Source organism: Danio rerio, chromosome 12, assembly GCF_049306965.1.
Source record: "Danio rerio strain Tuebingen ecotype United States chromosome 12, GRCz12tu, whole genome shotgun sequence".
NCBI classification, from domain to species: Eukaryota; Metazoa; Chordata; class Actinopteri; order Cypriniformes; family Danionidae; genus Danio; species Danio rerio.
In genome coordinates, this window is record NC_133187.1 from 12,176,376 (window position 1) to 12,190,546 (window position 14,171).

General features: G+C 36.5%; 1 protein-coding gene across 11 annotated transcripts in view; it reads right to left on the reverse strand.

Annotated features, from left to right (window-relative positions):
- Positions 1 to 14,171, reverse strand: part of btbd16 (BTB (POZ) domain containing 16) — a 53,375-nt gene that overhangs the window by 24,990 nt on the left and 14,214 nt on the right. For all 11 annotated transcript variants that reach the window (XR_012387871.1, XR_012387870.1, XM_073918281.1 and 8 more), the window contains 4 exons: positions 12,849 to 12,968; positions 12,545 to 12,656; positions 3,822 to 3,891; positions 2,465 to 2,595 (listed from right to left, as the gene is read on the reverse strand). Coding sequence is in view for 9 of the 11 variants with exons in the window: in XM_073918281.1 (XP_073774382.1) it covers positions 2,465 to 2,595; positions 3,822 to 3,891; positions 12,545 to 12,656; positions 12,849 to 12,968 (433 nt within the window). In the remaining 2 variants the exon portion in view is untranslated. The remainder of the gene's footprint in view (positions 1 to 2,464; positions 2,596 to 3,821; positions 3,892 to 12,544; positions 12,657 to 12,848; positions 12,969 to 14,171) is intronic.

Genomic DNA, 14,171 nt, shown 5'->3' on the forward strand with positions numbered 1-14,171 from the left:
ATACATTAAAAAAAAATAAAAAAAATAGCTGACCGGCCCACATTTAAAAAATGGTCCGGCCCTTCTGGCATTTGCCAGAATTGCCAAATGGCCAGTCCGCCCCTGTGATCAGTGTGTGTGATAGTACATGTACATGTATACATAAATATGAATAATTGTTTAGAATAACACAAAATAATGTTTAAAAAAAAGCATACAATAATAGCGCTCGGTGGAGAATACTTGCAATGATTACAAATAATAAACAATTAAGGTAACACTTTACGTTAAGGTACAATTCTTGCTATTTATTGGGTGGCACGGTGGCTCAGTGGTTAGCACTGTCACCTCACAACAAAAAGCTCAATAGTTTGAGTCAGTTGGCATTTCTGTGTGGATTTTGCATGATTGTCCTGTGTTTGCATGGGTTTACTTTGGATGTTCCGGTTTCCACCACAATCCAGAGACTTGCGGTACAGTGAATTGAATAAACTAAATTGGCCTTAGTAAATGTGTGCGAATGAGTGTGTATGAGTGTTTCCTCAAAAATAGTTGCTGCTTAATTCTGCTGTGGACACCTTAGAAAAAAAGAAACTAAGCTGAAGGAAAACTAATGAATGAATGAATTCCTGCTATTGACAAACCATAAACAAGCTTTACCTCAATAAACCATGACTTTACTGCTTATTAATAGTTAATAAGGTAGTTGTTGGGTTTAGTTATGGGGAATAATTAGGGATGTTGAATAAGACTATATTTTAAAAGGAAGATAAACAGACAATATCTTAATAATAGGCAAGAGCTCTCTGCAACTCTCACATGGTCTCCCACTGAAGCTAAGCAGGGTTGCACCTGGTCAGTACCTGGATGAGAGACCACATGGGAAAGGTATGTTGCTGCCCGAAGTGGTGTTAGTGAGGCCAGCAGGAGGCGCTCAACCTGCAGTCTGTGTGGGTCTTAACGCCCCAGTATAGTGAAGGGGACTCTATACTGCTCAGTGTGCGCCGTCTTTTCACTCATCACAGCACATGTGCTGCTGATGATGTGACAATAAAAGTGATTTGATTTGATTTGATTTGGATGAGACGTTAAACCTCTCTGTGGTCAAAAAAAATCCTAGGATGTCTTTTGAAAAAGAGTAGGGGTCTAACGCCAGCATCCTGGCCAAATTTGCCCGCTGGCCTCTGTCCATTATGGCCTACTAAGCAGCCCCATATCATAATTGGCCTTTTCACTTGGCTTTATCCTCTCCACCAATCAGCTGGTGTGTGGTGTGCGGTATGGTGCAACATGGCTGCTGTCGCATGATCCAGGTGGATGCTGCACACTGGTGGTGGATGAGGAGATTCCCCCTAATGTGTAAAGCGCTTTGAGTGTCTAGAAAAGTGCTATATAAATGTAAGGAATTATTCCTATTAGTTAATCATTAATAATTGCAAATAATGCAATTTTTGGGACAAAGCTACATTTATAGCATCATTACTACAGTTGTCTTTGACCTGTGATCCTTCAGAAGTGATTTTAATACATTTAAATTTAATCATTTAGCAGACATTTTTATCCAAAGCGACTTACAAATGAGGATAGGTGATGATGATTTGCTAAAGAAACATTTACTACTATTATGAATATTATTATTATTAACTGAAAACTATTTTGTATAATTTAGTGATAGTTAAGACAAACCTAAGTAAACAATATACAGTTTTATTCAGGAAAAGGGTGTTAAATAGATTATTAACTCATTAAAAAAGTAAAAATACATCAAAAAAGTTACGCAATTGCTTTTAGCATTGATATTTAAAAAAAAATAAAATAAAATACTGACCATCAAACCATCACAGACTGATTTATGAAGCAAATTTGACACTAAAAATGTATCTTTCCAACAAAAAATAAATTTCAGTACTTTTTCCTGTATTTTGGATTTCAGGGAGCAGAACAAGGTTACATATTTTTTAATCATTAAAAAAAAAAAAAATATATATATATATATATATATTTGTATGTATGGTCTAATTGGTTTAATGCTTGGTTTGGGACTTGTAGAGCTGCGCATCGATGGATTTGCTCTTCAGTGTTTGGACTTTCAGCAATGGTGCTTTGAAACAATTTACATTGAAATAAACAGAAATTCAATTGAATTGCATAATTACATTACAATATATATTTTTTAGATGATATACTTTATGCAGCCAGGATGATTTTCATGACTGTATAACAGCAATGAGAATCTTATGTGAATTACCATTGAGAATAGAAAAAAACAAAACAAATATAAACTAGCTCAAAGTAAAACATCCTGCAATGAATTAACGAAGTATTTGGAGGACAATTTCATGATGCAAATCCAAATGTTCTGTCAAGAGGCTTCATCTTTAAGCAAGAGAGATTCATTCAGACAAGATTGTGAAGAAAATGTTTTGAAATGTGACACACTTGAGAAGGTCAAGCAGATGAGAAAACACACAAAAACATAAGAGACCTTGGACTACGGAGGGTTTTCAACAGCAGGTCAAACGGTAAATCTTTAAGTTTTATGTGAGAACTGAGTTCGGTCACAAAGAACAGCTCCAGCCAGCGTTCACATGCTCTCTGGAGAAAAGTCTCTTTGAACTGGAAAAACAGAAAGAGGTTTAGAAACGTTGAACGCTGAATGCAGAGCTCCCCCTATTGATCATTTAAAGATAAACAACTTTGTTATACATTTAGATCAGAGATGCCTAAAGTAGGGCCAGTGGGCTAAAGTTGGCCCATTGCAACCTTTAATTTGGCCCAACATGCCATCTTAGAGGAGAAGTGAGTATGATGGAGAGGGTTGGGGTGAATGACCTTAACACAGAGATCTTCATTTCTAATTGACGCAATTTTTTTTTTTTTTTTAGTTTTACTGCTGATCTACACAATAGCAAACTGAAATGAAATGTTTCAATAAAATTAATAAACTAGGAATAAAGTGGATTAATAAAGAACCACCCAGTTAAAAATCAGTGGCTGCTTGCAGTCTGCAACATATTCCCACTTGAGGCTTTCTCCACAGCTATGAAGAACAAACTTTTTCTATTTTATCGGACCTGGGACCCTTGCTTTGATTATCTAAGAACCTCTAAGTCACTAAGATTAAAAGCTTGTATGAGCTTGTCTCAGCATGGACAAAAGAAATGTAATAAGCCTTTTTGTAATATATTTTTTGTATTTTATGTCATTATTATTATTATTATTTTTGTTTAGTTACAATTACATTTTATTTACTATTATTATTATTTGTTGTTGTTATTATTATTTTACTATTTATTTTTACTGTTATTTTTACTATTATTATTATTATTAATTTGTTTGTTTACTTAATTAAAATTTAATTTTACTTACTATTATTATTTGTTGTTATTATTATTGTTACTATTATTATTATTATTATTATTAATTTTTTTGTTTATTTAATTAAAATTTAATTTTACTTACTATTATTATTTGTTGTTGTTATTATTATGATTATGATTATTATGATTATGATTATTATTATTATTATAACTGTCATTATCATGTGGGGGTCAGAATTCAAATTACATGTATAATAGATATTATCTTTTTACTCAGTGTAATTTTCTGACTTGTTTTTGTACTGAAAATGTTCAATAAAATATATTTGAAAAAAAAAAAGATAAATAAATAAATAAATAAATAAATAAATAAATAAATTAATTAATTAATTGAAATAAACTAGGAAATTACCCAACTATATTTACCTTCGGCCCACTAGCATCAATCAATTTTGGTTTTTGGCCCTTCATAAGAAAACGTTTGGGCACCCCTAATTTATTATTAATAGTAATAATAATTACCTTGCAGGATGCTTGATGAAAGCTGCACACATTTGAAGATGAGATATCTGCCATCATCTTTTTAAGACACCTGTAAATCACATAGAAAAGTCATTCAAAGAAATTGTTTTTTATATTGTCAAAAAAAGTTTGATGTTTGTTCAAACTATTTAAAATGAGACAAAACAACACAATTCTTTAGTTTTTTTTTTTTTTTTTTTTTTTTGAGGGGGAAACAACTTAATCGTTTTATGCTCAATCCACTTCAATTTGTAAAAATAGACCGATTGTGTGGAACCCTGCATTTTTTATAGTGTATAGTAGTGTTCGGGTACTCAACTTGAACTTGGACTCGAGTTTTACAAAACTATAATTCAAATGGAGGATTCAGGTTCTGGTTTCTGATCACACACACACACACACACACACACACACACACACACACACACACCACTGGAAGCTCATGATGGACTGATTACTAGGACTATAAAGACACATCATTCACACAGACTCTTTGCTGAGTCTTGTTTTTACTTGTGAAGCATTACAAACTATTTTCTCTGTTTGTCCTGCTTTGTCTTGTTTACTGTTATTGTTGTTTTGCCTTCTGTCTTGTTTCTAATTCTGTGTTTAATAAATGTTTTGTAAACATTTTTATGTTTTTATTATAGTTATTTTCAATTGAACAGTTTGTTTGTTAATGTATTATTTCTTAGTACCAAATTTTTGTTCACTCAACTTCAGACATTATAGGTCAGTGCAACTGATGTTTTCAAAAATTTAGTAAACAAGAAAAAAGGAAAGGAAATAAGAATTATGTTTTCTTTTAGTTCACTAGTTTAGGCATTCCAGTTCTGCAGACCAAAAATGTTCAGTTGGCACAACTTAAAAAGTTTTGTTACAGAGTAGCTCACCACACCAAAAAAAACTAATAATCTTATGTTAACCCAACTGAATGTTTTTTTTATATTGCTGACAAATAATTTTAGGTCAGTGCAGCTAATGTTTTCAAATGTTTTTTTTTTAAAACAAGAAAAAGCAAAAGGAAATAATGATTATGTTTTTTTTCTATTGTACTGGCTTAAAATTGTTTCCAGTGTAAGTAAAAACTGGAAGGTAGCATTTATTTTTTTTAAAATACATGTTTCACGCTTGCCAAAACAAGAGTCAATCTGAAACTAAGCATCTATGCATTTTGTGTGCAAAAAATATGATTTGAATAAATAATTACAAATTGACACACCCATGACCGATGATCCAATGTAAGCTGTAGCTCAAACTCTGTTGGGTGGAACATGGTTGATCTTATTTGAAAAATATCTTTTAAGTAAACCCAGAGACTTACTGCACTGCCAAGAATCACATCCACCCAACATCCTGGAAATGAATCAGTCTATACTGGATAACCCAAATGTTGATAGAGACCTGGGTGTGGACTTATGAAACTACTGGATCAGGGTTTATTACTTAATATGGCACATTACATAGGCATAGGAACATGTTTTTGTGTTTCAGTACTTGTAGGAGACTTTTAATGTGACCCTTAGTCAGTCAGTCAATCAATGAATCAATGAATCAATGAATCAATCAATCAATCAAAATGATCTCTTTTGATTAAAAGTTGACATTTGATTACATTTTAACTGTTTAGATTTTTGTGTTTGCCTCACTGTATCTGTCAGCACAGACAAGTTGAAAGTCAACTTTTTTAGTAAACTGTCTGTGTATTCATGTGCCACAATTTATTTATCAATCAATCTATTATTAATCAGTCCATCGTTCTCAAGCCTCAGGCACCTACACTGTAATTCTGCACAAGAAATTTGCCAGAGGACAACTGGTGATGCCTAACTGAGCCTGTTTTTTTCTCAAGTTTGTTCCCCTCACTTCTGTCAATTGGTCAAACCAGTCCTGGCCATTGGCTTGTACGGTTTAGGACTTGTTGAGCTGTATGCCATTGGATTTGCTCTTCAGTGTTTTGGTTTTCAGCAGTGACAATTTCATTACTTAAACGAACTTCAACTGTAAAAATTGGACTAAAGCAGTTTCAATTTACTAGGGTGACACTTTATTTTGATGGTCCATTTGAGTAGTAGACTGTCTGCTAAATATCTGTTGATACTGACATTTAACAGTCCTTCAACAGTCATTAAACTGACTATAAGAAACTTTGCAAGTACATGTCAACTTACTCTAACCCCAACCTAACAATCTACTTCTAATCTAATGAGAATTAGTTGGCATGTAGATGCAATGTAACTTCAATTGAACAAACAGACCATCAAAACACAGTGTTCTTTACTAGAACTTGATCTATTTTAAACTGCTTTGACAAATTCTATACGAGGATAAATGGTGCTATTCGCATCTAAATAGACATGTGATCATTTTGAGTTTACTTGCTTCAAATCATTATTAAACTAAGTGATATTCCAAGTCGATCACTCTCTCTCTTATATGTTGTAATGCTGTATTTATAACGTTACCACAGTAAATGTGTCAAGGTGCGGTGAGGGGAAAAAGGAGCGAGGACCCAAATGCAGATAACTAAGGATTTATTGAAGAATACAAATAAAACAAAAAGGCAAAACAAACAACCCCGAGGGGGAAAAACACTTATAAAACAAATAAACAAACAAACAAACTTGACAGGGCAGACAAGACAAGGCAAGGCAGGGCTGGACACAGCAGGATAGGGAAAGATCGACAAAAAATTGGCACAAGACTGAAAACATGAGGGGATTATAAAGCAAAAGTAAATTGACACACAGGTGAACATGACAAACTAATAATGAGTTAACAAGGAGGGTGGGACTAGACAATAGACGGGAGAGCGCATGACACAGAGAGACAACACAAGCCATGCGCTCACATAAAACAGGACAAGAACATGCAGCCAATGAGAGAACTCATTAACCGCATGTTCATGACAAGACAAGCACAACACTGAAGCACACGACAAAAGCACGTGACCACAATGTAAACACATAGCCACGTGCTTTGAAAGATGCAAGACACAAGCACACGATGAATGCAAACACTCACCATGCGCTCACACACAGCAGTGTGCATGCTTCATCCCAGCGCCGACCAAAACCGAAACCAACAAGACTGAGACGCTGGGAATGAAACACCACGCTGCAGACAGACGAAAACACAAAAAGGAGTACAAGAGCGCGCGCGCACGTCGGAAGGACGCAGAGCCCGCGCGGCCGCATCAAGCGGGAGCGCGCATGCTCTGCGCACACCCACGAAGGCGCGCACACACACGGAGACACACACAATGACAGAAACAAGTGCTCGACCCAAGAAAACCTGAGCCGAGCACAACAGGACAGGATTAGACATGACATGTCCGGATTCTGCCACCAAAACAAGAATTTACATGACCAGAGTGGCAGAACCCTGACAAAATGTAGTGGATTGAGTGTGAGATTAGGGACTCACACATCAGGAATGTGTGTTCTGTTGGCAAAAAGAAAGAAGAAATGCCTGCTTTTGTTTATCATTTTTCCTTATCTCAAACACAACAGCATTCTGGTAGTTATTGTGCTGCTTTTTTCAGGGTTAATTATTGTGATATTAAACGGTCGCTTCATGTTTGATATGTATTTTATATAAATGTCATGTCCCCTTTAAGAGGACTTCTGTGGTTGTTTTACATTAGAGATGTTAGCATGCATGTATGGGAGCTCAGTTCAGTTCTGGCGAGCTCTGAGGAGTAGTGTGTGATGGTCGTTCAACCGCTGTATCATTCTTTTCTTTCAATAATGTAACATTTTATTTTGCGACAAATGTGATGGAGTGTCTTTTTCTTTCCCTTTCGCCTACTCATTGTCATGGCATATATATAGTCGACAGCACTTGGGAGAAACGCATAAAGGCCAATAGGAAGAGCGAACTAGTTTCTGTCTCCTTTTTGTTTCATTTCTAAAAGTCTCCGGGTAAACGTTGGGACACCTGGCATCCGTCACAATATACCAATTGCAACAGAGAAATACTGTACTCTATAATAGACTGTAGGGAAATATCTTTGTAGACGGATGGCATTTCATGTCATGTTCAGCCTTATAATCTTAAACTGTGAGCCTAAATCAGCTGTTTTGTCATTACTTTAGACATTACGCTAGAGAGTCATTCAAACACTAGCTCTAAGTGACATTGGTGAACTAGTAATGGCTTTTGCTGTTTTGATGTCAGCTGCAGATGTGAATGAATGGCGGAAGAAAGTAGTTCCTAATACAAAAGGGTTTTCAGACTCTCCGTGTTTAATTTTCTTTTTTTATATACACAATTGTGTCATCGAACTGTTGTATAAACACAAAATCACACTTGTAGCAGTGAGTTATGGCTGTATATTAGCACTGGTGGGACGCTAAGGCATGCCTCCCAACCAGTGCTGATATACAGCCATATCGCACTGCTACACTTGTGATATTGCTCGTATATAGATGTTTGTTTGAATACATTTTACTTTGATAAAGGTGGCTGCAATGTCAACCAATGATATATTATATGTAATGATTATACTTGCAGGAGAGGGCTCTTCCCTGATTCTGCAGCCTCAGAGCCAAAGACAAAGCCAATTTCCTGACCCCAGGGGCATGTTGTATTTAAAGAGTATTGAAAGTTAAAAGCGTTTTCTGCTTTTCTACTATTTGTCTGAAGTAAAATCACTGTGGATTGAGACAATCCCCTTTTTAAAAAAATTAACACATTGTCCTATTGGCTGCATGATTCATTGCAACTACTTTAAGTTTAATTCAGCAATTTGTTTTTTAAAAGATAATTAATTAAACTTATTAATTCAAATATTATTACTTATTTTTGTAAGTAATGTGTTACTTTACTCGTTACTTAAAAAGTAATATTATTACATAAGTCGAGTTAATTGTAATGCATTACCCCCACACTGTGTTTTATGAGATAAAACAGTACAGCAGGCATGTCCAAACTCGGTCCTGGAGGGCCGGTGTCCTGCAAAGTTTAGTTCCAACCCTAATTGGACACACCTGGGCTAGCTAATCAAGCTTTTACTAAGCTTTCTAGAAACATCCTTGCAGGTGTGTTGAGGCAAGTTGTAGCTAAAATCTGTAGGACACCGGCCCTCCAACACCAAGTTTGGACACCCCTGCAGTTCAGCTATGTACTGGCCATCGGAACTACTTGGAGAATCCTCCAATTCACCTGAGAGGCACTTGAGGCAGAAGTTATTTGAGGAATTAAGGCTGGCAAAAAACTTAAGAGGAGATGTTAGCAGACCGACCGAAAACACTCATGGCTAGTGTCAAATTGAACTCTTTAAGAGTTAATTTAGGGTGCTTCACACCTGTGAATCGATTCATTTGTTCTGAAACAGGGATTAAAATTGTTACAATGTTGCTCTTTGTCCTTGTTGCAGTTCGCTTTCACACAGAAAAGTTTCTAAATGGAGCAAAAGAGCTAAAACAAGTCACGTGCGAGTAAACTCTTCTCACATTGGTCAGAGTTTCAGGGTTTTCAGAGTCCCGCTCAGCTGTCATGCATCCTTATTCTATTTTATGATGAGCAATAAAGACATCATAAGCGAAAAGCTGCGCTTTCATTTTGAATGGTGACACCCACAGACATCGTTACCAAATATAAATCAGAGGTAAGACTTACCCGTGTATAGCAGTTGTCCTATGCATTATAGGCTTTTACATGAAATGACCTCCCGCCCTACTCATAATTCTCTCTTCATATAGCTGTATATTTGACATATCCATGATACACTGTGATATAGCTAGGGTCGGATCATATCACTTTCTCACTACAATCGATCTGCTCCAGAGTTTGTTTCAATCGAGCCGAGACACCTCATTTAGGTGATCTGATTGATATGGCATCCGAGCGTTATTGCTGGATTCACATATGCCAAACGAACTGCGCTGGCAAATGGCCAAATGAGACAGGTTCCAAAACAAAAGTCTAACAGAGAAAACTTTACTGTGCAGACAAAAAATGCTCAGCTTGGAAATAAACATTTCGTGCACCAAAGCACTGAAAACCCCAGCTCTCCTCTAAAAATCTTCTTATCTAAAATCTGCCTCTCTAATTGACAGAGCTTTTTTAAAAATATATTTTTTAAATGCAGCACTTCCATTGACAGCAACAGAAAAAGTGCTCAGCAACAGAATTTTTTTTTTGTTTGTTTATTTTTGTGGTTTAGAAGTGACAGCTAAGGAAACAATTAGAATACTACTTAAAATAAAAAAAAAAATAAAAAATGTAATTAAATTTTGTTTGCATCTTGGAGTCATTCTAAATACGTTGCCCTATATGGATATCTTGAGAATTATGTAGTCAGAGGAACGTACGGCTGCATTTTGTCTTTAAAGTGAACACTACGAGGTGGTATGACACTGTTCCTTTTCGTGCTTACCAGCTAACGTCTTAACACCTGATTCACACAGGGCATTAGCGTCAATGCTCCCCATTCACTGTAAATGGGTGATGTCAAGCGTTGCCAAACTGAATTGTGGATCCGTCAGCACCACTTCAGCAACTTTTTCGTTTCTTTTTTTACTCAGACCACTTTATGCAAATACCCCAGCTCAGACAGTAGCCGAATTCTGACTATTTTCATTGGCTGACGCTGCTATAACGATTGCGTCTGGCCCAACTTAAGACACACCCATCGCCAAGTGTTGACGCTGAAGCCCAGCTGAAGCCCCGTGGTTTATACTTCTGCTTTAAGTGATCGGCTAAACCCACAAGTAGCTAAAACTCGCTTTTTTCAGAGGCAGAAGCTGGTGGATGTGCAATAACTGTAATCATAAGGTAAACACAACACAAAAGTTTCCATCTGGAGCTCCTTCATGGAACTCGACACTTGTAAACACTAACAACAAGCTCGTGCAGCTCTCGGTCCGGCCCACACTTGTCAGCGATACCAAGCAATGGTAATGACAGAGCTTGTGCTATGCGTCTGTAACGGAGGCCAGCTAGTGAGTGCTGTGCAGGTAAACCTCACTCCTCTGATCTCTAAAGATGCTCTAGCGACAGAGGCTAGAGGCCATGGTCTTTAGCCTCCTTGTTAGAGCAACCGACTCTCATGCTGAAGATTCAATCCCAGCTCGGAGCGGCTTGGGTGGCGTAGGACCGGCGGGGTTACACGTCCTTGCGATGGATAGATACATTTTTGGAGAGGTGCAAGTCTGCGTCGCTGTCACAAACGGTGAGGGGTCTGCCACCGTACAAAGGCTGTACTGGAGCATAAAGTACACATGCTTGACGTAGAAGTTTAAATCAGCCTTTACTTCAATATGGACATTTCTTTTCTGTTATTACCAGTTTGTTCAGTGGCTCGCCGTGTATGTTGAAGGATTTGAGATGCAGAACAGAGTTAAATGTGGCAATGAGGTTTGAGTCCAGTGAAGAATTGTTCCAGAAAGCAGGTAAGAAAAAACATGAGTAAAATATATAAAAAAAACAAACAAGTGAATAACAGAGTGAGAACGTGGTAAAATCTGAAAACGTGGTAAAAATCAGATGAGGGTTTTCCTTTTTTTGGATTGCTTTTCAAAACACTGTCAGTTGGGTTTAGGTCAATCTGTGCTTTTTAAAACACTATCGGTTGGGTTTAGGTAAGAGGGTGACTGAAGGTCAGTCAGTCGACAGCCGGCTCTGGTGGATTTACATCAGAAGAGCAGGCACGAATGACACACACTGAAATTTGAATGGGTGACATCAAGCGTTGCCTAACTGAATTGGGGATTCGTCAGTACCACTTCAGCAACTTTTCAAGTGCCAATAGAAGCGTCAGTCTATCCGATCACTTTCTGCAAATACCCCTGCTCAAACGGTAGCTGGCTGCAGACTATTTTCATTGGCTGACACTTCTATGACACTGGGACAGGCCCAACTTTAGACACACCCTACGCCAAGTGTTAACGCTGAAGTCCCGTGTGAATTGGACATAAGGCTGATTTATATTTCTGCGTTGAGTGATCGGCGTGACCCACTGCGTCTGCCTTGCGTGTAGGATTTATGCTTTTGCGTTCTATTTTTGTTGCTCTGCAGTAACACTTCTGAAACACTAGTTGGCAGTGGGTTTTTGTGTTTGACTTTCTTCGAGGGTGTTTTTTATTTTTCTGAACGCTAAATTAATGTACAAGTAGCTAAAACTCGTAAAAGTTTTATTAAAAAAAGAAAAACAAACAAACAAGTGAATAACAGGGTGAAAATATGGTAAAATCTGAAAATGTGGTAAAAATCAGGTGAGGGTTTTTCTTTTTCTGGATTGCTTTTCAAAACACTGTCAGTTGGGTTTAGGTCAATCTGTGCTTTTTAAAACACTATCGGTTGGATTTAGGGAAGAGGGTGAGTAAGGGTCAGTCAGTCGACAGAAACCTCTTGTGTATTAGTGTAAGAAGAGCAGGCACGAATGGCACTTGCAAGAGAAATTTGAAACCTCAAAAAGTGTACATGGCGGTCTCTGGTGGATTTGTGAAAACAAAAACTGCAAAAAAAGTACCACTTGGGATGTATTTGGCGCAATCCAGAAATTTATATAGGGGTACATTATCAGAATGAGCCTGGGTTATTTGTTTTATTCTGTAAATTACTGATGAAATTTATTAAAGCAATTGTTTTCTTGTTTGTTTCTTGTTGTTTGTTTGTTTGAATTGACTGTGCCTGTAGCAGGTTGTGTTTTGGACAGCACATACCAGATTGATCGGATCTGTCAGTGCACAAACAGATTACAAAATTGCCAAACTCACTTCTGGAAGAGGTTTGACATTCCCAGTAACGCAGCAGCGGAGAGTACGGCCTCTCCCCACTCATCGGGGCGTTCCTCAGGGTCATACAGTATCCGCAGAGCAAAAGACAAAGCTGAAAAACAGCAGAGATTCTTACATAACTGTGTTACTCCTTAACTGTCACAGAATGCCCCCTCATCAGTCAACATCACTAAGAGTACAGTAAGATCAGAAGCTCATGTGACAGCAAGTCAACAACAGATGATGACACCGCTTGTCATTTACAGCTACAGTATAATAAGCATGACATATTTTTAGCGCTTACCTTCTTTATTGATGGAGGCATCTTTGACAGGCAGACGGAGAATCAACAGGCCACTGAGATGCCAATTTCTATACACCAGTCCTTTTCCATGTGCAGAACTACTGGCTCTGCTGGCTTTAACTGCACAAATTGGACAGTGGATTTTAACTATTCTTTAAAACTGAAAAATATTTTTAAATTATGTCCAAATCAATTAATTTAATATGATCACAGTGATGATAACATGGTCTGTTTATCATGTTCACTATGTGATCTTCGCTCTTGCATTATTTATTAGATAATAATAGTTTACAAGTTATTATACTGCATATTTTATGACTATATTTAATGAATTGTTTTGTTAGATATACATATATCAATATATTGTGCTCAAATTGAGGGGGGATTGCAGGGGAATGGAATCCCCTTTATGGAAAAAATGACAAAAAGCATCCCCTTTGTAAAACTACCATCCCCCTATACAATCCCTTTTAGATTAACAACAGTGTGTGTAATGTAAAACTTATCATGGAAATTAAACAATAAAATTATCTATTTATGGTAATTTTTGACTTATAAACAATAACGATTGACCAATCAGAACTCAGTATTAAGACCCTTTTGTGTTATCACTGTGTGTGTAGCTACATCTATCTATCTATCTATCTATCTATCTATCTATCTATCTATCTATCTATCTATCTATCTATCTATCTATCTATCTATCTATCTATCTATCTATCTATCTATCTATCTATCTATCTATCTATCTATCTATCTATCTATCTATCTATCTATCTGTTTATTTACATTTATTAATTTAATTTAATGTATTTATAGTTTTTTGTTTGTTGTCTGTTTTTTTTTTTTTTTTGCTATGATATATGTAGCAAACTTAGCAACTTAAAGTATTATAACAAACCAAACAGCTCAATAGTGTGCACTTTCAGAAATCATCAGGTTCCAAACACTGTGTCTTACTTTGTAAATAGTTTTCTCAGACAAAAAGTCAATAAAATATAAAGTAATTTGTTTTTCTGTTATAAGTGCAGGCACACTCATTGGATACATTTGAAGAAAAAAAACAGCGGTCTTAGGAGAGAGAAAAATGTTTTGTTGGACACAAGGTTTAGCTGTGAGGATTCAGGAAGCATGCTGTTGCTATGGTTACATTTTCAGACGAGCACGATGATTCCTAAAATTGAACACTATTGAGCAGGTTGGTGAGCTATACTGCTTTAAGTTGCTAAACACTATACACATATATCAAAGCAAAAAAAACAAAAAAACAAAACAAACAAAAAGTAATGTTAAAAATAAAGCAATGAAAACAAAGCAAACAAA